The 25253-nt window shown below is 36.1% G+C and overlaps 1 protein-coding gene across 10 annotated transcripts in view; it reads right to left on the minus strand.

Moving 5' to 3' along the window:
- USP45 (ubiquitin specific peptidase 45) overlaps positions 1-25253 on the minus strand; it is a 76436-nt gene that overhangs the window by 26865 nt on the left and 24318 nt on the right. For 9 of the 10 annotated variants that reach the window (XM_078447159.2, XM_078447158.2, XM_078447160.2 and 6 more), the window contains 4 exons: positions 18231-18373; positions 17756-17851; positions 13555-13685; positions 5062-5149 (listed from right to left, as the gene is read on the minus strand). In XM_078447159.2, the coding sequence (XP_078303285.1) occupies positions 5062-5149; positions 13555-13685; positions 17756-17851; positions 18231-18373 (458 nt within the window). Of the gene's footprint in view, positions 1-5061; positions 5150-13554; positions 13686-17755; positions 17852-18230; positions 18374-25253 lie in introns of those variants that run through there. The other variant, XM_078447163.2, reaches the window with a different exon arrangement.

Below are 25253 nucleotides of genomic sequence, written 5' to 3' on the forward strand. Positions count from 1 at the left end.
CTGTCTCAAAAATAAATAAACGTTAAAAAAAAATTTTTTTAATAAAAAAAATTGACAAACCTCTAGCCAAACTTATCAAGAAAATAGAAAAGGACTCAAATAAATAAAATTATAAATGAGAGAGAAGTAACAACCAACACCATAGAAATACAATTATAAAAGATTATGTAAAACTAAATGCCAAAAAATTGGCCAACCTAGAAGAAATGAATAAATTCCTAGAAACATATGCTAAGTGAAATTAGTCAGAGAAAGACAGATATCATATGACTTCACTCATATGAGGACTTTAAGGTAAAAAACAGGTGAACATAAGGGAAGGGAAGCAAAAAATAATATAAAAACAAGGAGGAGTACAAAACATAAGAGACTCTTAAATACAGAGAACAAACAGAGAGTTACTGGAGGGGTTGTAGGAAGGCGGATGGGCTAAATGGGTAAGGGGCATTAAGAAATCTACTCCTGAAATCATTGCTGCACTATATGCTAACTAATTTGGATGTAAATTAAATAAAATGGTAAAAAAAAAAAAATTCCTAGAAACATATAAACTACCAAACTGAAACAGGGAGGAATAGAAAATTTAGACAGAAAACCAGCAAAGAAATTGAATCAGGAATCAAAAAATCCTAACAAACAAAAGTTCATGACCAGATGACTTCCCAGGCAAATTGTGCCAAACATTTAAAGAAGAGTTAATACCTCTTTTTCTCAAACTATTCCAAAAGACAGAAAAGGAAGGAAAATTTCCAAATTCATTCTATGAAGCCAGCATTACCCTGATACCAAAACCAGACAAAGACACCACAAAAAAACAGAACTACAGGTCAATATCTCTGATGAACATACATGCAAAAATCCTCAACAAAATATTAGCAAACCAAATCTAACAATACATTAAAAAAATCATTCATCATGATCAAGTGGGATTTATTCTGGGTTGCAAGCATGGTTCAATATTCACAAATCAGTCAACATGGTACATCAGATCAACAAGCAAAGGATAGGAACCATATAATCATTTCAATGGATGCAGAAAAAGCCTTTGACAAAATACAACATCCATTCATGACAAAAAACCCTCAACAAAGTAGGTTTAGAGGGAATATACCTCAACATCAAAAAGGCCATATATGAAAAACCCACAGCTAATATCATCCTTAATGGGGAAAAACTGAGAGCTTTTTCCCTAAGGTCGGGAACAAGACAAGGATGTCCATTTTCACCATTTTTATTCAACATGGTACTGGAAGTCCTAGTCACAGCAATCAGACAACAAAAAGAAATAAAGGGCATCCAAATTGGTAAGGCAGAAGTAAAACTCTATTTTCAGATGACATATTATATACAGAAAATCTTAAAGACTCAATCAAAAAAACTTGCTAGAACTGGTAAATGAATTCAGTAAAGTCTCAGGATACAAAATCAACATAGAGAAATCTATTACATTTCTATACATCAATAATGAGGCAGCAGAAACAGAAATTAAGCAAACAATCCCATTTACAATTGCACCAAAAATAAGATACCTAAAAATAAACCTAACCAAAGAGGTAAAAAACCTGTACTCTGAAAACTATAAAACACTAATGAAAGAAACTGACAATGACACAAAGAAATGGAAAAATGGGCACCTGGGTGGCTCGGTTGAGCATCTGACTTCAGCTCAGGTCATGATCTCACAGTTTGTGACTTTGAGGCCCCACATTGGGCTTGCTGCTGTCAGCACAGAGCCCGCTTCAGTTCCTCTGCCCTTCTCTTTCTCTGCCCCTCCCCCACTCACATTCTCTCTCAAAAATGAATAAGCATTAAAAAAAAAGAGAAAGAAATGGAAAGACATTTCATGCTCATGGATAGGAAGAGTAAATATTGTTAAAATGTCTACTCTACACAAAGCAATCTACATATGTAATACAATCCCTATCAAAATACCAACATTTTCACAGAACTACAACAAACAATGCTAAAATTTGTATGGAACTACAAAAGGTCCCGAAGAGCCAAAGCAATTTTAAAAAAGAAAACCAAAGCTGGAGGCATCACAATTCCAGACTTCAAGCTGTTTTACAAAGCTATAATCATCAAGACAGTATGGTACTGGCACAAAAAAACTGGCACACAGATCAGTGGAACGGAATAGAAAGCCCAGAAATGAACCCACAAATATACAGTCAATTAAACCTCAACAAAGCAGGAAAGAATATCCAATAGGAAAAAGACTGTCTCTTCAACAAATAGTGTTGGAAAAGTTGTTCAGTTACGTGCAAAAGAATGAAACTGGACCACTTTGTTACACCATACACAAAAATGAATTCAAAATGGATTAAAGACCTACATGTGAAATCTGAAACTATAAAAATCTCAGAAGAGAACACAGGCGGTAACTTTTTTGACATCGGCCATAACAACTTCTTTCTAGATATATCTCCTGAGGCAAGAGAAACAAAAACAAAAATAAACTATTGGAATTACATAAAAATAAAAAGCTTCTGCACAGTAAAGGAAACAATCAACAAAACTAAAAGGCAACCTCCAGAATGGGAGATGGTATTTGGAAATGACATATCCAGTAAAGGATTAGTATCCAAAATGTATAAAGAACTGATATAACTCAACACCAAAAAAACCAAATAATCCAATTACCAAATGGGCAAAAGACACAGACATTTCTCCAAAGACTTCATACACATGGCCAACAGACACATGAAAAGATGCTCATCAGCATTCATCATTAGGGAAACGCAAATCAAAACTACAATGAGACCACCTCACACTTCTCAGAATGGGTAAAATAAAAAATACAAGAAACAACAGCTATTAGCGAGAATGTGGAGAAAAAGGAACCCTTGTGTACTGTTGGGAATGCAAACTGGTGCAGTCACTCTGGATGAGGTTCCTCAAAAAGTTAAAAATACCCTATGATCCAGCAATTGCACTGCTGGGTCTTTACCCAAAGAATACAAAAACACTAATTCAAATAGATACACATACCCCTATGTTTGCAATATTATTTATAATAGCCAGATTACAGAAGTAGCCCAAGTGTCCATTAATGAATGAATGAATAAAAATGTGGTACACTTCTAAAATGAAATACTATTCCACTATAGAAAAGAATGAAATCTTGCCACTTGTAACAACATGGATGGAACTAGAGAGGGAACTAAGCGAAGTAAGTCAGAGAAGGAAAAATACCATATGATTTTACTTACGTGTGAAATTCAAGAAACAAAGTGAGCAAAGGGGAAATAGAGAGAGAGAAACCAAGAAACAGAGCCTTAACTACAGAGCACAAACTGATGATTACCAGAGGGGAAGTGAGTGGTGGGGTGGGTGAGACAGGTGATGGGGATTAGGGAGCACACTTGCTGTGTTGAGCACCAGATGATGTATGGAATTGTTGAATCACTGTATTGTACATCTCTAACTAATGTAACACTGTATAACTAACTGGAATTAAAACACAAACTTAAATATATATAATGCAGATATATATAACTTAAATATATACATATATCAAGTAGAGAGATGGCAGAAAAGGACTGACACCTTCAAAAGCTGAATTTAATGTAACATAGAGGTCAATAAATAGCCAATTAAGAACAGAACTATAATAAACACTGTAGCAGGAGGGAGTGATTAACTCATTAAGGTAAAAGAAAATAACAGAACCCTATTTATTTACGGAAAACTAGAATACTACAATACTACAAGTTGAGGTGAGATATTATTTTTCATTCTTTTAAGTTTATTTATTTTGAGAGAGACAGAGAGAGACAACAAGTGGGGGAGAGGCAGAGAGAGAGGGAGGGGGATCTGAAGCAGGCTCCGTGCTGTCAGCATGGAGCCCAACTTGCGGCTCAATCCCACGAACCGTGAAATCATGACCTGAGCCAAGATAGAGAGTCCTATGCTTAACTGACTAAGCCACCCAGGCACCCCTCAAGATAAGATTTTACAAAACAAAAAGAGGAGGATCCACCTTGCCTAGTATCACAGTAACAGCTATCACAAGCATAGGAGTACTTCATTTTCACATGGTTGCTCTGCTACATATTAACATAAATTAAGAAGTATATTTACCTTGAATGGAAAACAGGATTTCACCTATTGTGACAATTATGATTGAGATAGCATGCCTGCAGCGGTAGGTTGAGAATGATTCCGAGCCTGAATCCAGACTCAGTAGAACCGTTATGAATGATTAACAATGTCCTGCTATGAGTGATAGAGGAAAAATGAAGGATATGTGCTGTGTACTTGACAGCTTTAATATCTTGCATTTTCTCTGAAAACTTGTATCCCATTCGTAGGTCCCCACCAAAAAAGTTGAATTTAACTCATTTAATATTACAGGCAACTACCACCCAATCGATAAAGGGACAGGATGACAATGAACACTGTTTGGGGAAATCTATCCAGGCCATGAGCCACTCTTTCTTTTCTCAGAAACATTCCCTGATCCAGGAGGCTTGGATCCCATTCCCCTAGTTACAAGTGACTCATCCCTGAGTGGATCCTAATCCAACATGAGGTAACAGAGTTTCTCTTCAGAGTTGGGATTCACAAACAGCCAGTTTTGGTTTTATATACGTGGAACTGCAACATGTGCAAAATATGAAGGTCATGTGCTATCACTCAGAGACAGAAGCTGAGAAACTACTCAGTTTGCAGGAAAATGAATAAAGAAAATCTACAGAGCCAGAGAAATGAGGAGAATATTCTCTGGATTCTTGAGAACCTTCCTGTCCCTATATCCTTACCCATACCTCCTGTCACCTAGATTCTTAGATTCCCTTTTCCTTATTTAAATTGGCTTGAATTTATTTGTTATTTACAGTCAAAGGGTATCAACTAATAAAGGATGGGGGGGGGGTGCAAAAGGATAAAAGAAAATAATCTTTTAGAAGAACTGGCCAAAATAAATAAATAAAGGAATAGAATAGTTAGAAAAAATCAAATTACTTCTCAATCCATATTAAAATTATGGTAAAAATTAACTCCTTCAATTTTTTACCCTCTTCTTAAAGAGTATATGTAATCAATTTAAAGAAATCTGACCTTTGTTTCTTCTGTTCTCACCGCATCCAGCAGATAATGCAGTAGCTCCTGACTGTCCTGTTGCTGGAAACCTTTAAATCGAGGGGCCCTATGATTTAAAAACAAAACAGGAAAGAAAAAAGATAATTTCATCAACAATATATTACTATCATCAAAAATAATTTTTTTGAATGTTTACATGATTAATGTATTTGAGAGAGAGTGTGTGTGTGTGCATGTGTGTGCATGCAGGGCCCCTCTGGAGGGGCAGAGAGAAAGAAGGAGAGAATCCCAAGCAGGCTCCATGCTGTCAGCCCAGAGCCCAATGCATGGCTCAATCTCACAAACCTCAACTGCTTAGCCAACTGAGCCTCCCAAGTGCCCCTCATCTAAAATCATTTTTAAATAACATATATTCAAAGATTCAATATAGTCCTTTTACCACTAGGTAAAAAGAGCAGATATGATCACTGCTCCAATTAAGATGAGATCATCAGTACACAGAAAATAATATAGTTATCAGGGCATCTGGGTGGTTCAGCCGGTTAAGTATCTGACTCTTGATTTTGGCTCAGGTCATGATCTCATGGTTCTTGGGATCAAGCCCCACATGGCGCTCTGCACTGATAGCATGGAGCCTGCTTGGGATTCTCTCTCTCCCTCTCTCTGCCTCTCTCTCTCTTGAAATAAATAAATAAAATAAAAAAGAATAATATGGCTGTCATTTATCAAGTGACTACTACATGCAAGCATAGTACATATGTTAAGCTTTACATAGATCAATCCTCAAACAAGCTTGGGATGCACTATTTTCTCCAGTTATACATGGGAGCTCAGAGGGATTATTCAAATAATTTGCAAGGTCACACAGCAAGCAAAAATATAGTACTCAAACCCAAGCCACTGTGATCTATTATCTTCCTACCCTGAATAACCAAATGAAAAACAAGAAGTTATTTATATTTAAATAAAGAACAATAATCTGATATCTCTGTGAATGTATTTATTTTAAGGATTTAACAACTAAATTTCCTTGTATTAATTAAAGGTTCAGGTGCTGTACATGGAGACATCAACACAGCAAATATTTAGTTGATTTCATTAACTTTAAAAAACAGTATTTTCTGCAATAAATTCCAATACTAAAATGAAATGAAAATAAGTGCTAAATTTAGATAGTGCTCTGATCTAAGATGAAGAAAGAATTTTGTCAAAGTAATATAAAATAGTAAGAATATCTTATTGTAGTACAAGTTTACAATGTTCTCCTTGTGGTATGTCCAACATATCTCATTTGATATGCACAACAGTGCTGTTAAGCAATCAGTTAAGATGAACTGTTTTACACTTGAGAAAACTGAAGAACAATCTGTGTGCCACTGACGTAAATCCAAATCTTTTGATTCTTGAGTCCAGTACTTCAAGCATTATTCTTTATTATCTCATAATAAACATTCATTCTAGTAATGCACTAATGAGAGTCCCTGGTGCTAAAAAGCTATCTGAACTAGCAGTGAATCTAGCCTATAATAGGAACCGTAATTTCATTTATTCACTCTTGTTAAGTAGTAGCAAAAGCAAAAGGATGCTGAGAACTTTGATTTACTGCCCTTGTGGGCTTCCCTTTCTGCATTTGGTGGATATAGATCACCTTCTAGATCAGAGAAGAGGACAGAAACCAAGATGGACACATTTCTCACCCCTATCTGGGCTTCCATGGCTGGAATCCATGTAAGGCAGAAACCCATGTAAGGCAGAAACTGCATGACATGACATTTGTGCTGTAGGCATCAAGGAAGTTCAGTGAAGTGGAAAAAGATTGCAAGGGGCAAACGGGAATCCTTCAGGGATCCTCATCTGCCATGTTGCAGGTAGAAGGAACAGTCTGTGGCTTTCAAAGCAGATGCACAGGAAGGAAATTGTTCCTGAGCAAAGGAGAAACTTTCTCTACCACGTCTCTGCCTACAGCTCCATCTCAACTATCCACAGACCAGTTACTGCCTTCTAAACCATTCAAGAAAATTAATGACGAATCACTAAATTCTACTCCTGGAACCAATACAACATATATGTTAACTAACTTGAAAATAAATAAATAAACAAACAAACCTAGATTTTTTTTTTTCTTTCTTCTTCTACCTAGGATTGGGTCAAAAATTTAAGAGGACTTAAAGAATCTGTAATACCCAAAGCAATCTATATATTCAATGCAATCCCTATCAAAATAACACCAATATTCTTCACAGAGCTAGAACAAACAATCCTAAAATTTGTATGGAACCACAAAAGACTCTGAATAGCCAAAGCAATCCTCAAAAAGAAAACAAAAGCTGGAGGTATCACAATTCCAGACTTCAAGATGTATTCCAAAGCTGTAATCATCAAGATAGTATGATACTGACACAGGAACAGACACATAGATCAATGGAACAGAATAGAGAACCCAGAAATGAACCCACAAATATGTGGATGGTTGACCTTACCAAGAGCCTGAAAGGAAGCCCTTAGGCAAATACTAACTAAGGCTACAAGAGAACACATACTTAGCCTAGAGACCTGAAACCAGGCCAAACCTTCTATAGACTCTTCTCACCTCCCCCAGATGAGGGCAGCAGAGTAACTGTAAGCCAATACAAGACCTCAATCTCCAAGGCCAGCCCAGAGTTCAGAGGTAAGGCTATCTTAAAATTTGACATTTTTAGGCAGAGAAGAGAGGGATATGAGGAAAAGAGGCTATGGAAGGGAGAGGATGTGAAAAAGGCAGCAGGGGAAACAAGGAAGGGTGGAGGAAATGGAAGAAAGCAAAGGGGGAAAAAATGGGAAAAAACAAACAAAAAAATTCTACTCCCAAGAAGCCTACAAACCAATATCATAAAACACAAAGAAATCTGATGTTAAAAAATCAACAACTGAAATGCATTTACTTCACTTCAAATAAATTTTATAAAACTGATCCAAAGATGTTACAATATGTTGAGAATGTACAAAAACATAAAGGCATGCCAATAAAAGCCTAGATATTAGGTAAAAAAGAAAAACTTTTTTTTTTTTTTAAGTTTATTTATTTTTGAGAAAGAAAGAGAGCACGAGTGGGGCAGGGCAGAGAGAGAGGGCGACACAGAATCTGAAGTAGGCTCCAGGCTCTGAGCTGTCATCACAGAGCCTGATGTGGGGCTGGAACTCATGAACCATGAGATCATGACCTGAAGTCAGACGCGTAACTGACTAAGCCACCCCGGCGCCCCAAAAAGAAAAAACTTTTTTTAAGGGATATGTAGATATTGATAAGATAGCCAATTGAAAATATTAGAAGAAAATAAAACTACAGATATAAAAATCAATAGATAGGATAAATTCTATACACAGTTGAAGGGCAAACTAGTAAATTAGAAGATAACAGTATTTTGAGAATTTGGTGGCACTCCTTAATGTACATGACATACCATAGAGTATCACAAAACTACAAATATGCATGTATATGTATATGTGTATACACATATATATTGGTAGTGTGTGTGTATATACATATATGTGTATACACATACACATACACATGCATATTTGTATATATATATACACATACACATATATACATGCACACACACACACATATATATTTCCTCATGGACAAAACCCAAAGAAAGCTCAGCACATCAATATTAGTTACCAACATAAAAGAGTGAAGGAGTAAACAGAGCAAAAGATGGGCATAAATGAGTATAAAGAAACGATCACTCTAGAGCATCTTTGAACCTTTTAAGGAAGAATGCATGTAGAAACTGGTGAAATCCAAGAAAGATTTGTAGGAGAGTTGACAGTATTGTGTTAATGTCAATTTCCTGGTTTTGACAATGCACTGTTGTTTAAGTTATTATTGATGGTGGAAGCTAAATAAAGGGTACACAGTAACTCTGTACTCTTCTTTCAACTTCTTGTGATCCTTAAAACTACTGCAAAATAACAAGAATTGGGGGGGGGGGTGGGGAATCCATAAGAAAGTTGAAGAATTTGCTCCCAACATTCACCAGTGGTAGAAATGTCTGATAATCACTCTTATAATAGAAACTACAAGAGACTGGTTCAACTTTCAAAAATCAAGTAATGTATATACCCACAATGTAGATGAATCTCAAAATAATTATAGCAAGAAGCCAGACAAAAAAGAGTACACATTATATATAGGAATCTAAAACATGCAAACGAATCTACAGTGACAAAAACAGGTAAGTGGTACAGAGGGGAGGGGTTTAGGGGAGAGAGTCCAGAGAGAGGGATCACAAAAGGGCCCAAGAAAACTTTTAGGGGTGATGCAAACATTCATCACACTGATTGTGGCAATGGTGTCACAAGTATGTAGATATACATTATACATACATATATATAGTATCTCAAAACTTATCCAATGGTATGCTTTAAATATGTACAGCTTAATGTAAGTCAAATATACAAACTATTCAGAATACCCATTAATACGATTCACTGTTTCAACAGATTTTTAAAAACCCATATGATTATTTCAATAGATGCAGGAAAAGCATTTTTCTTAAAAGAAAAAAACATTTATTATCTCATGGTTTCTCTGGGCCAGGAATCAAAGTATACCAATGGTAATACATAATGTTTATTTATTTAAATAATAAAGCTTTGTTGTTTTTTAAGGAAAAATTGGGTATTGGGAGTTTATCAAATACTGTTATTCTTGATGAGAATCCTCAGAAAAAACTAGGAATGGGAATTTCCTTAACCTGATGAAAGGCATCTATGAAAAACCTACAGCTGCTATTATACTTATGTGTGAAAGACTGAATGTTCCTCCCCTAATATCAGAAACAAAGCAAAGATGCCTATTTCACCACTCCAACATTGTACTGGAGGTCCTTGCCAGCCATATAAAGTAAGAAAAAGGTCTAAAAGGATACAAATTTTAAAGGAAGAAATAAAATGGTCTTTATTTACCAATGACATTATTGTCTACATAGGAAATCCCAAAAGATCTACATGAAGCTATTATAACCAGTAAATGAATTAAACAAAGCAGCAAGAAACAAGATCAATATACAAAAACCAAGTATATTTCTGTATATTAGAAACATACAACTGGAAATTGAAATTTCTTTAAAGTACCATTTTACAATAAATAGTATTTAAAAACATGAAATTCTAAAGATAAATCTAACAACATTGTGTAGCATTTGTAAGCTGAAAATCACAAAACTTGATGAGAAAAATCAAATACCTAAATAACTGAAAAGATATGTCATAATCATGCTTTGGAACGCAACATGGTTAAGATGTCCATTCTAAACTGATCTCCAAATGCAATCCCAATTAACAAACTGATTGTAAAATTCATGTGAAAAAGCAAAGGACCTGAAATAGTTAAAAAAAAAAAAAAGTAAAGTTTGAACTCTCATTCTCCAATTCCAAGACTTACTATAAAGTTACAGTAATTGACACAGTGGAGGACTGGGGTAAGAATAGACATGCAGATCAATGGAACAGAACAAAGTCCCAAAACAGACTCAACATACATGGCTTAAATCTTCACCAGGTTTTTAAAAATTACTTTTCTTAATATGTATCTCTTAAAAAAAAATTTTTTTTACATTTATTGATTTTTGAGAGACACAGTGAGATAGAGTGTGAGCGGGGGAGGGGCAGAGAGAGAGGGAGACACAGAATCTGAAGCAGGCTCCGGGCTCTGAGCAAGTGTTCAGCACAGAGCCTGATGCAGGGCTCAAACCCACGAACCGCGAGATCATGACCTGAGCCGAAGTCGGATGCTCAACCAACTGAGCCACCCAATATACATCTCTTTTTAAAGTAAACATAAAAAACAAAAGGCAACTTTTAATGTTTTCAAATGATGTTTGATCCAGTAATTCTATATATCCTACTGATGTACTCTCACAAGTGCAGCACACACACACGTAAAATCAAGTCAGTCATATCCACATGCACTAAAATGGAAAAATGTAAAAAATGTATTAAGCAAAACAAGTTGCAAACAATCTGTGTATATGTCTGTGTATGCATAATCACTTTTGAAAAAAATAAGATAAATACTACTTTGAACATCTATCCATGAACACCTATTATTTAAACATTTTTTTTAATTTATAAATCTTTATAAAAAAAAATGCAAAACAGTTATTTTTGGAGATCCAAAAACAAATTTCTAATTGACATAAATTCCTAAAAACTTTTGAACTCTGTGAGGCACCAAAGTCTCTGAGACTTTTATGGGACTTTCTGTTCTTCAGGTTTTGAAAAACAGCATTTGCTTACTAAATTAAACACATAATAAACCCTCTATATTTTTGACCACATTCAAAATACCATGGCACAGTATGCTAAGTGAAATAAGCCAGTCACAGAAAGACAAATAGTGTGATTCCATTTATATGAAGAACCTAAAATAGTCAAATTCATAAAATAAAAGAGCACAATGTTGTCTTGCCAGGGCCTGGAGTAAAGGAAAAATAGATAGGAATAATCAATAGGCATAAAGTTTTAGTCAAGCAAGATGGACAAGCTCTAGAGATCTCCTGTCCAGCACTGCACCTACAGTCAACAATATTTTGTACACTTAAATTTTTTTTAATGTTTATTTATTTCTTAATATTTTTTATGTTTGTTTATTTTTTGAGAAACAGAGACAGAGAGACAGACAGAGTGCAAGCAGGGGAGGGACAGAGAGAGGGAGACACAGAATCTGAAGCAGGCTCCAGGATCTGAGCTGTCAGCTGTCAGCACAGCCCCCAACATGGGGCTTGAACTCTCAAACCACAAAATCATGACCTGAGCCGAAGTTGGATGCTTGATCGACTAAGTCACCCAGGTGCCCCTGTATACTTAAAAATTTTAAGATGGTAGGGGTGCCTGGGTAGCTCAGTAGGTTAAGTGTCCAACTTTTGGTTTCAGAGCAGGTCATGATCTCACAGTTGGTGGGATCAAACCCCATGTTGGGCTCTGTGCTGTTGGCACAGAGCCTGCTTAAGATTCTCTCCCCCACACCTCTCTCTCTCTCTCTCTCAAAATAAATAAATAACTTCAAGAGAAAAAAAGAAAAAATTTAAGAAGGTAGAGCTCATGGTAAGTGTTCTTTTCACAATTATTTTTGAAAAAATTAACCTTGGTACAATTCTATGAGATAAAATACAATATAATGCCATGGTACAAGTAACTAGCTTAATTAAAATGAAATTTTGAAGCCTAGAGATATAAAAAAAAAATGTTAAGTTCCCATTTAAAGAATTCTGTTTCTACATATTTTAGTAATTGTGGACTGGACTAGCTCATGAACTCCATGACAGGATCTATTTTTAATATGTTATACACTGTGTATCCCTAGAATCTAGCAAGTAACTGACACAAATAAGTTCTCAATTTTTTTTAAATTTTTTTTTTAACGTTTTATTTATTTTTGAGACAGGGAGAGACAGAGCATGAACGGGGGAGGGTCAGAGAGAGAGGGAGACACAGAATCTGAAACAGGCTCCAGGTTCTGAGCAGTAAGCACAGAGCCCGATGCGGGGCTCGAACTCACGAACAGTGAGATCGTGACCTGAGCTGAAGTCGGACGCTTAACCAACTGGGCCACCCAGGCGCCCCAGTTCTCAATTTTTTTAGATGAAGGAATAAGTGAAAGCATTAAAGTTGCATCAGGTCCTTTATGGTATGTATGTATTTCCACGTACCCAAGGATTTTGTTTTTGAACATACAGTACTATCTTGAGAAATTCACTTAAACTCTATTTGCCTTGAAGCTCATTTCTAAAAATAAGGAAAGGGGCACCTGGGTGGCTCAGTCAGTTAAGCGTCTGACTCTTGATTTTGGCTCAGGTGGTCATCTCAAGGTTCATGAGATCAAGCCCTATTTCAGGCTCTGCGCTGACAGCCTGGAGCCTGCTTGGGATTCTCTCTCTCCCTCTCTCTGCCTCTCTCTCTCAAAATAATAAACATTTTTTAAAAAATGATAAAAATAAGGAAGGCACCTGGCTGCCTCAGTTGGTAGAGCATGCAAGTCCTGATCTTGGGGTCATGAGCTTGAGCCCCATATTGCAGGTTGAGTGTACTTAAAAATGATAATAAAATAAAAGTAAAAATAAGAAAACTAGGTTCAGATGACCTATTATGGCACCTTTTAGATTTTACAATTCTATAGTTTTCTTACTCTTTGTTCTTACATCATGGGCTTCTAAATCAGGACAGACCTCTATTTGAATCCTGGCTTCGTCACTATACAACTAAGTAAGCTACTCAACTTCTGAGAGTCTCAGTTTCCTTATTTATAAAATGGGGATAAACAAGCACTTCTTCAGAGTATTATGAGATATAATTTACTTTAATAAAGCACACAGCTGCAATTAAACAAATATTAGTTCCTAATCTCTTGAGAGTCTAGACAATAATAGTGTTATAGTAAGCGTGAAACTACCCATATTACATACATACATACATTAGAATTTTATAACTCATAATTATTTATATCAAAAATTTAGATGCACCCACTTCTGACAAAGCTGATTAAAAAGAACTTTAGGAGAAAGTGGTCCTTTTTCAGTCTCCTTCATGCTATGAAGAAACAGGAACAGGGCTGAGGTCAATGGTCCAGGGCTTGAAAGTTCCACCATTAATGGGTCCTTTAAAAACATGATCAACTCTTTGTCAGAAATATGCAATTTTAAACTTAAATATTATTAAAAACTAAGAATTATACTTTGTTTAAATGATAACTAAATTGCCTCAAGTGCATTAAAAAACTTTATTCCCATACATATAAAATGAATATTTAAAAAAATGGGATAATGGAATTAAGTGTCTTACCTTGAAAAACACAGGTATTCTCATACCCTCTGCTCTTTACTTAATGAAAGTATTAGTTTAAGAGTTAAATCACCAATATTTAGTTGCTTATAAATGTCCCTTCATGTGCTTTCCTAAAAGTGAAATTACTTATCTACTTGCTATGTATTTATTTCCAATCATAAATTATATTTAATAAATTATATTTATCAAATATAATTATAAATTATATTTATCAGCAAACTCCATAGCTTTCTTTTCCCAAAATATTTTATGAATAAAATAAGGAATGGGAAATTATGTCACAAAATTAGTACACCATTCCCTGTCTTTTAAAATGGAGAGAAAAAGCTTGACAAAAGCAGCTAAAATTGTGTGAGGGAGAAACCCATTTTATTCTAGAATTTTTCCCCCACCAAGTTTTGCTTTCTAAAATGTTATCTTCACCAGTAATCCTCTCTCCTTACAAACAATGAATTAAAAGCAAATGCCAAATATCATCTTGGGACATTATAGAAAGTTATCTTCTAATACAACTACCAAATATGTTGCCTCATTCGTGTATTTATGAAATACATGTTACATACATATTTCATACCAACTATCCTTAAAAAAAATCTACCATCTGGGGCACCTGGGTGGCTCAGTGGGTTGAGCATCTCACTTCAGCTCAGGTCATGATCTCACGGTTCATAGGTTTGAGCCCTGCATCAGGCTCTGTGATGACAGCTTGGAGCCTAGATCCTGCTTCATATTCTGTGTCTCCCTCTCTCGCTGCCCCTCTCCCTCCCGCCTCTCAAAAATAAACATTAAAAAAAATTTTTTTTTTAAATCTACCATCTGACTAAAACCACAGAAAGGACAGGCTATAATTTTTCCATAGTCTCTGAGTATCAAAAGTGCTCTCTGCCATGTTGAACACATAAACAGACATTTCTCCAAAGAAGACATCCAGATGGCCAACAGACACATGAAAAGATGCTCAACATCACTCATCATCAGGGAAATGCAAATCAAAACTACAATGAGATATTACCTCACACATGTCAGAATGGCTAAAATCAAAAAGAAAAGAAAAAACTGCTGGTGAGGATGTGGAGAAAAAGAAACCCTTGTGCACTGTTAGTGGAAATACAAGTTGGTGCAGGCGCTCTGGAAGACAGTATGGAGGTTCCTCAAGAAGTTAAAAATAGAACTACCATATGATCCAGTAATCACTCAACTGGGTATTTACCTAAAGAATACAAAAACACTGGGATGCCAGGGTGACTCAGTCTGTTAAGTATCTGACTTCAGCTCAGGCCGTGATCTCACTGTTGATGGGTTTGAGCCCCGCATCAGGCTCTGTGCTGACAGCTCGGAGCCTGAAGCCTGCTTTGGATTCTGTGCCTCCCTCTCTGCCCCTCTCCCTGCTCGTGCTCGCTCACTCTCTCTCTCTCTCTCAAAAATAAATAAAAACATTAAAAAAAAAATTTAGGGGCTCATGGGTGGCTCAGTTGGTTGAGCGTCCGACTTCAGCTCAGGTCATGATCTCATGGTCCGTGCGTTTGAGCCCCATGTCGGGCTCTGTGCTGACAGCTCAGAGCCTGGAGCCTGCTTCAGATTCTGTGCCCCCCTCTCTCTCCGCCTCACCCCTCTTGTGCTCTGTCTCTGTCTTTCAAAAATGAACAAATATATAAAAATTTTTTTAAAAAAGAATATAAAAACACTAATTCAAAAGGATACACACATCCCTATGTTTATTGCAGCATTATTTACAATAGTCAAATTATAGAAGCAGCCTAAGTATCCATCAACTGATGAATGGATAAAGAATACGTAGTATACTTATACAATGGAATGTTATTCTGCCATAAGAAAGAATGAAATCCTACCATTTGCAAACAACATGGATGGACCTTGTGGGCATACTAATTGAAATAGGTCAGACACAGAAAGACAAATACCATATGAACTTACTTACATGTAAAATTTAAAACAAAACCCCCAAAAACAAACAAACAAACAAACAAACATGCTCATAGACACAAAGAAGAGATTGGTGGCTGCCAGAGCCAGGGAGTGAGGGGGTAGGTAAAATGGGTGAATGAGGTCAAAAGGTACAAACTTTCAGATATTAATAAACAAAAAAGAACACCTATGAAAAGCCTACAATTAACTTCATTCCTAATGTTATTGAAAGAATACTTTCCCCCTAATTTGGGGATTTTAGGCAAGGATGCCTGCTTTCATCATTTCTATTCCACATGTTATTAGAGGTTCAAGCCAGCACAATAAGGTAAGGAAAAGAAACTAAAGGCATACAGTTTACAAAGGGCAAAGTAAAACTGGTGATTCAAAGAGTAGTGATCTATGCTGACAGCCCTCCAGCTCAGGTCAACTGTATGTCCCATGTATCTAAGATCTAAGATTGAAACTCTCCTCTTAGAATAATGCAAACCTAAAGTGATCAGTTATAGTATCTAACTGCCCTATAGTAATCTTGAGACACAGTTCTACATGTAAAATACTTAACATTCAATCACATTTAATAGGAAATCTTTTCAAGTGACTAAGTATCAACTTCCATTTAATGGTTTTCACTATCTCACTCAACTTTAGAAGAGTATAGGACCTACCATAAAGATTTTAAGGGGTTGAACAGGCAGTAAGTTTACAGGCTGCTCTTTCAACAAAGAAATACAATATCGTCTTTCAAATCTGCCTCCTTGGGGAAAAGAAAAATCTAAGATTACTACACTGAGCTAAGAATTTTTAGAACTCCCCTTTCTTAAGTGTTCTCAAAAGCCAGATCATGAGCTATATATACACTGTCTTCCTCCAATACACACACACACACACACACACACACAATTTCTAACTAAAAACATTATTACTAGTGTCAGCTCCCTCAAGCCAAAGACTACCAGGAACACACTGGTAGTTGAACAAGAGGGGTTTATTACTTGTTGCATTTGGGGACAACATACACGATGGGAAAGCATGGGGTGTCTCAATAAAAGGGTGTTGGAAAGAACTGATAGAGGATTTGAGTTTTGGATAAGTAATTTAGGGGAGAGTCTAAGGAAGCAGAAGTCTGCTCTCAGTTGAATGCCATCAGAAACTGGGGGTAATTCTATCACTGGGTATCTTGATATATCTTATCTTTGAGTTAGGATAACCTAAATTCTAGTCTCTTTGGGAGACAAAATCAAGGATAAAGCTATAACTAGTAAAGAAGTAGCGGTCTCTCACTTTGGTCAAAGAAGATGTTTGGGATTTTTCTCAGTGGTAGACGAACTTTGCTTTTGTCTGTGTTTAGATAAAATTATGAAGTAGCCTTGCTTTGTCTTAGTTTGTCAGTCTCAGAGCAACCTAGCCTGAGGTTGGCATTCTGTGAGACTGTTTGAACAATATGGCCTAACTTGTAGGTGCCACGCCAGCTTCTGAATGTTAAGCGCTGTTTTTTGTTTGTTTGTTTTTTCCTTTCTCACTAGCTTAAAAACCCATTTTCAGACTAGGCTCCTAAAAACCTTTAGATGTTCACCATTAAAACCAAATCTACCTTTAAAGAATTAAAATGCTATATTTAAGGAAATGTTACCAGTAATTACAAAACAGGCGTCCTAGACATTTTGCTCAACAAAACAAACGCCTTTTGTTTTTTCCAGTATGTTTGTTTGAAAGCTGCCTTAATATTTTTGTATTGTTTGACCCACGATATGTTTGAACCCTAACAGATCTTGAAGGTATAACTTTAGAATTTTAAAATCTGATTATTTCACAAAATGCTTTTGAATGATTTTTTCAAAGTATTTTTTTCAAAACATCATTTCAGTTAACATTCGGAGAAATACTAAAGGTAGATTTTGACACCATCAGTGGCTCATCTAAAAAGAGCTATTATCCAGATAGTCATACTTCTTACCAGGTGAGAGTCTGAGGAAGGAAAAATCTTGAGTTTTGTACCATTTTCTTTGCTCTCATTCATAAGTTCTGAAAGAATATAAGATTGTGCCAAGTTCTAAAAGAAAACAAAAGTAAAGTCTTCTGATTCAGTTGTAATATGCCTCTGATTCTATGGAATAAATACTCTCTTAAGCTCTCAAACATCATCTAACATAGCAAAAAAATGTTTAAGTTTACAAAAAAAATGTTCACATTTAATAAATGTCAGTATTACTGATTAAATCACAGTAAAACACAGAGAAGGCCTTCCAGAAGCACTGTGTGAAAAGGGGGCATACATACGTTATGCAGCAATGGTTAACGATGGCCTAAAACAAAAAAGGAAACAGAAAAATCTCCAGGGGAACATTTAGCTGTCATTTCCTAGTTTACAGGTGTGCCAATAAATATAAATTAATCTTTTACATTTTACAAAGTTTCCTGATGGCTCTTACCTGCATGACTGCATTGAAAAAGCAAGTATTTCCTAAATTTGTAATTCCTTTCACAGGTGTTACACTGTTGCCTTTTCTTCCTTTCTTTTTTTCACCTGCTTCATATTTTTCTTCACAAAGTTTTAAGATTCTAGAGAATGCACCTAAGTTAGAGAAAACATAACTGACATAAGATATAAAATTCAATAACCATCATTTAAAATAATTTAAATATATTACTTAAAATTAAGTAACATTTCCCCTTGAATCACTGTCCCTGAAGTGATGTCAGGGACATAAGATATAAAATTCAATAACCATCATTTAAAATAATTTAAATATATTACTTAAAATTAAGTAACATTTCCCCTTGAATCACTGTCCCTGAAGTGATGTCAGGGACAAATAAATGTCTCCAGTTGGTATCCTCGTACTAAATAATTTTTCATTTTGACATACACACCTGTACCTCATACCATAATGAAGAATGAATTCCAGATGAATTAAAAGTTAAAAAAGAATAAAGTAAAAAAATAAGGAGAGAACATCCAGATCTTGGCTCCTAAATACCATTCCCCACAAAAAGAAATGAAGACTCCTTGGGGTGCCTGGGTGGCTCAGTCAGTTAAGTGTCTGACTTCGGCTCAGGTCATAATCTCAACAGCTTGTAGGTTTGAGCCCCACATCGGGCTCCGGGCTGACAGCTCAGAGACTAGAGCCTGCTTCAGATACTATGTCTCTCTCTGTTCTTCTCCCACTCATGCTCTGTCTCTATCTCTCTCTCTCAAAAATAAATAAACATTGAAAAAAATAATAAAGAAATCAAGACTCCTGATTCTAAAACTGGGGCAGCAAAGAAAAAAAATAAACCTAAAACATTTTTATTGTGCCAGAAAATAAGGAAGTGTTCAAAAAAACTGATGAGTATGTCAAAATACACACCATTTTGAGTAAGTTCCCACTGGTCCAATCTTGGAAAATTTGAATATCAAAATAAAGAAGGGTACTAATAGTTTATTATTCACTGAGCAAAATGAGAATGGATCTGAATGGATAATAGGTTTTTTAAATGGGAGGAAAAGAGAAAAACTTTTCCTTACAAGAGAATGCCAACTAATAAATAGAAGAAATGATGGAACTGGAAAATCACCAGATGGTGGCATTTTTTTGTATTCTTGCAACTTTTCTGTAAGTTTGAAACTGTCAAAATAAAACGTTTAAAAAATTAATAACTATATTATAAAAAAGTAAAACACCAGGGACCAGGGCCCTGTGGCCAGGCCAAATGCCATGAGCAGGGTTCCTGTGCCCCTGGCCTATGGGCCTCTTCCCTGCCCCCTCAGTTTGCCATTTTTGGAGTTTTTCATAATTATTAAACTGATGGGACTTTTGTGTTTTTATAGTGACTCTGTGGTGCAGCTCTTTAAGAAAGCTAGGACATGCCTTAGATGCAAAAAAAAACAAACAAAAAAAAACACCTATATGTTTGGCATATAAGTGCATGTTTTGGGCTCACTGATTTGTATAATTAATACAGATTTGAACATTATAATATCAATTCATGTTTAAAAACAATATGAAAATGAATAATTTCTAACATTTATTAACTGACATGATTGATCATACATATTAACAGCACATTACTTTCTGAATCAAAATATAATTTGAAGTTTGATGGGAAATTGCCAAGTTCTCCAATCTTTTGGCTTTAACTGAAATATTATTTTAAATTCCTTTCAACTTTCAGATTTTGTAGTTCTTCGCAATTATACATTTTATTCATCTAATAATGATATAGTGTCTTGCATTGCTAATTAACTTTTAAATATTTGGCTATCTCCCCAGATGGGTGGGGATCAGAAAACGTCTCTACTCTTTCTTCCACAGGGCTGTGATGTTGGCAAGAACATCCATAATAAAAATTTAATGTAAATGAAAAATGTACCAGATTAAACAGGAGATCCAGTAGAATCTTGGCCCTCTAAGCTTCTGATGAGTTTTTTTAAATTTCTTTATTGTTTATTATTTTTGAGAGAGAGACAGAGAGCAAGCAGAGAAGGGGCAGAGAGAGAGGGAGACACAGAATTGGAAGTGGGCTCCAGGCTCCTAGCTCTCAGCACAGAGCCCGACACAGGGGTCGAACTCACAGACTGCGAGATCATGACCTGAGCTGTAGTTGGCCGCCCAACCGACTGAGCCACCCTGGCACCCCAGCTTCTGATGAGTTCTTAAGAGTAAGTTAAGACATCCACTCCCATCCTACCCTTCTATATGACAGCACTGAGGGAGATGAACAGATGCTGGAGGTAGCTCTGTGTTCAGGGACAGAAGCAGGCAGCAAACACCATAAGGAGAAACTTTAATCTTGGGTAAGGGCAGACTGATGTCATGCACACCCTGTTGGTTCAAATAAGGTTTGACTTGGCACCTGTGACTTTTGCCAAAAAAAGGCATCAGTCGAGGGGGGTTATTAACACATTTTCTTTCTTTTTTTTTTTTTAATATTTATTTTTTGAGAGAGAGACAGACAGACAGAACATGAATTGGGGAGGGGCAGAGAGAGGGAGACACAGATTCCAAAACAGGCTCCAGGCTCTGAGCTGTCAGTAGAGTCTGACACGGGGCTCAAACTCACAAACCGCAAGATCACGACCTGAGCCAAAGTCAGATGCTCAACCAGCTGAGCTACCCAGGTGCCCCAACACATTTTTTTATAATGTTTTCAGATTAAATGCAGAGCTGCTATCTGCAAAGTACCCAGCAAGGTAAGCACTATGTAAGTGTGTGAAGACAGACCAGAGAATTGTTATTTGTGCCAAAATCCAGATCTTCGTAAGCTATTCTTCATGTCCGTTGTTTATACGTCCACACTTTTAATCATTTCCTATAACTTCCTGGTTTTTTCCCCCCTTCAAGTTTATGTCTTATTTCTAACTGGATTTTCTGAATTGCTAATATGAACTTGCCTTTTATGTTGACTGTGGTTCTCCTATCTTTTTGGCTTTTCTTAATTGTATTCTTTCAGCTAATTCTTTGCTTAAAATTTATTTATTTATTTTGAGAGAGAGAGGAAGAGTGGGGGAGGGGTACAGAGAGAGAGAGAGAGAGAGAGAGAGAGAGAGAGAGAATCCCAAGCAGGCTCCACACTGTCAGCACAGAGCCCAATGCAGGGCTTGAACCCACAAACCATGAGATCATGACCTGTGTCAAAGTCGGACACTTAACCAACTGAGTCACCCAGGCGCCACTGTGGCTTTTCAACATGTGGTAACATCTTACCACAACCCTAGAGTTCTGGGTTAACACAGAAAAGAACTAGCAAGATAGATCTCTTCTCCTGTCTTCCATATATTAAAACATGTGATAAGAATTAAATCCCATACTAAAGCTTGGGGGCAAATGCTGGTACAATCAATGACTTCTCCATTGATTGACATGCAGAGGCCAGCCAATGGAGAAAAGGAAAAGCAGGAAAAAAAGCAAAGACAATATTCCAACCTGCAAGCAAATGTGAAAGCAAATGAAAAAAGCCAGTCAGTGGTTAAGAAGCACTACACAAGGGGTGCCTGGGTGGCTCAGTCAGCTAAGCATCTGACTTAGGCTCAGGTCATGATCTCATGGTCCGTGGGTTCGAGCCCTGCACTGGGGTCTATGCTGACACCTCAGAGCCTGAAGCCTGCTTCAGATTCTGTGTCTCCCTCTCTCTCTCTGTCCCTCCCCTGCTCACACGTGCTCTCTCAAAAATAAACATTAAAAAAAAAAAAAAGGAAGCACTACGCAAACAAGAGGAGGCCCCATATGGATCCTGGCTGGGTTTGGGAATAAGAGCAGTCTACCTCTTAATTATACTGAGATCCCAACCAGAGCCTAAAGCAGGTTTCAGCTCTCATTAACAGCAATTGCCACTAGATGGCTTCATAGTGATTGTTAAGAGATTAAAGATGATAGAATAATTAAATCCAAGCATTAGTCCATCTTTTTGGGCAAGGTTGTTACTCTGATTTTACATTTACAAAACTCAGTCTCCAACATGTTAAGTAATTTGCCCAAAGTCTTAAAGACAATCTTTTGACTATAAATCTATTGTCATTTTACCACCTAATTTCTCTTCAGTGATTCATGCACAATGAGAATTGTAAAAGATTGGGAGGCAAGAGTCTTACATATTTAGGGGTATGTAACCCTGAAAAAATGACTCCTCAAAAGTACTTCTTATACTTAACATTGCCATAATGTTTTTTTGCTAATTAACATGAAAAAATGTTGGGGAAAATAAACTATATAGATTATATTAACCATACAACATATATACATATACACATATATGTTTTTGTATTTTACAGTATTTATCATTCACTTGGAATAAATGTTTTATTTTTCCAGAAATAAATTTTATTCTTACAAGAACAAACAGCATTTTTTAAAACTGTAACATGCAAATCTCTGTACCACATTTACCCATCAGTTTTCAAAACATCTGGGATAGCATCCTAAAGTAAACAATGTTCATAAGACCATCTGGACAAAACTGCGGGCAAGAAAAAAAAGCATAAACATATGGAAAAACAGATTTTACCCTTCCCTTCAGCAGTAAGGGATGACAAATGTCGAACCTAGATATATCCACGCTTCACTGTGCGATGCTTTTCAGCACCACCTGGCTCTCCATGCACAGCCACCAAATATGGACAGCACTGCCAGAAAGAATATATCCACAGGGCAATGGCAATAAAAATAGTTTATTTCATGGTTAAATAGCCACTTCACACAAGTGGCAAGGGTCTGTTTATTGACTTTTACATCCAAGTCTGTGAGAACATACTCAAAATTAATTATGCTATTAGGCTTAAATATTAAATAGATCAGATCATTTAACTAGAAAATAAAATGACATATTCGAACAACTATTTAAATGCGTTTTAAAGTACAAGTTTTTAATTTTACTAAGTAGTACATTTATAAAATTTAACAATTCAAATTCAATTGATATATTAAATTTCCATTGTGTGTCAGGTACTATAGGAACCACTATCTGTAACTGTTTATATTTAATTGCTTACGATTTAAGAGTAAAAAGACTGATACACAGTGAACAGCATAGGGATATTAAACCTTATATTCATAATAACATCTTAACAAAACTTTTAGAAACTAAGTATATTACTTCCAATACACTGCTTTTTATTAAAACACACATACCTGTTTGTATGTCAAGTTATTGAGAGATTGATTCAGATACCATTTTTTTAAACTAGAATCTTAAACTCTCAGCTGACAGTTTCTTAGCAAATGTACATCTATATTTAGTTTCTAAAAGTTTTGCTAAGATGTTATCATGAACATCTTTGATTTCGGCTCAGGTCATGATCTCACGGTTCGAGGTCAAGCACGGAGACTGCTTGGGATTCTCCCTCTCTCTCTGCCCCTCCCCCAACTGCACAATAAGTATCTTACCTTACTTATCTCCTTTATATTACCAGCACTGTCATCAGATACTGCATTTATGTAATAAAATATAGACCCCAGAATGCAAAGAACATTCAGGGAAGGCTTCAGGCATTCTAGATAAAATTTTTAAAGCTCTTTTATATCTCGGTAGTTTCCCTTTAAGTCTATAACCTGAGTACTCAAAGAGTTGCTGGTTAACTAACTGAATAGACCTGGTAGGTTCTATACATATCTCAGGTCTTGCAAGATAGAAAACCAGCAAAGAAAGAAGATATATTTTTTCAACAACTTGGCTAAGGCTAAGAGTATCTAAAAAGTAATCCTAAGTACCTCAAATATTCCTACCATAAAAGTGACTCCAATACAAAGATACTATGATTATCTTTTTTAAAACCAAACTTAAAAATATTAAATCAGACATATATAAAGAATTAATGTATAAGAAATTGTAGGTGAATATCTTTATAATCTTGGAGTTCAGAAAACTTTCAAAGCATGGCCCAAAAGGCTAAAAAATCTTCACAGGAAAGACTGATGGAACTGGTAATGATGACATTAAAAACTTCACTACTGAAAAAAAAAGAAAAAAAGACACCTGATAACTATAAACAAAGTTAAATACAGAAAGATGGGTATTCTTGTCAACTATACCCTTTGTATAATCTTTCTGTAGGGCAGTTTAGCAACAGTGACCAAAATTCAAGGTGTTTCTAAACTGACCAGAAATTTCAACAAATTAACCTACAAAAATAAACAGGAAGTACACAGAGATGCAGCTTTCGTGGGAGAAAATTGAAAACAGTGAATAGTAAATTTGTTGCCAAGCAATATTAAACATCTACCTTTTCTCAAAGTTAAAAATATTTGTGAACTGCCTTGGTTAAACCAAAAGGGGAACACTGGCGATTCCCTAGTTTCCTGTGGGCACAGGGAAAGTAAACTTATTTTACAGTTTGCTTATTTAAAGACAGAGTTTGAGAGCATTATTTCCTCTGGTAATTGTCCCCACTGCAAAGATGAAGACGAAATTGAGGCACGCGGTTAGTGATAGAAGATTCAAACCCAGGTAGTCTGGCTTCAGAATCCACAAACTTAACCATTACGACCTACCGTCTAGATAATAACAGATGATAAGGTTAATAAGTGTGATAATTTAAGACACTACTGAAATGCTAGTGGTGATATGAAAGAAAAAGCCACTACTCTTTTAGCAAAAGCTGGATGTAATCAATTGCTGGATGTCTTTGGTGTGAATGTATATCTTTATTAAAGTTTACAGCAGCTTTTCTCAAAGGGTTCCTCGAAAGAATTAAGCCCTAATGCCCTAGGCACCCACTTCATGCAACTAACTTCTCCCTATGTATTTGCAAGGTTACAGTCAGCTAGTTAGTGCCATCTTTTGGGAGAACTGAGAGAACAGTCACTCAAACAATTTTCTGTGTTCTGTAGTTTGGATGGAGAACTGTGGATTCAAATCCCTATGGGCAGGGATGCCAAAGTGGCTCAGTCGGTTAAGCGTCCTACTCTTGATTTTGGCTCAGGTCATGATCTCACGGTTCCTGGGTTCAAGCCCTGCATCAGTCTCTGTGCTGACAG

The sequence above is a fragment of the Panthera onca genome, chromosome B2, assembly GCF_046562875.1.
Source record: "Panthera onca isolate mPanOnc1 chromosome B2, mPanOnc1 haplotype 2, whole genome shotgun sequence".
NCBI lineage: Eukaryota > Metazoa > Chordata > Mammalia > Carnivora > Felidae > Panthera > Panthera onca.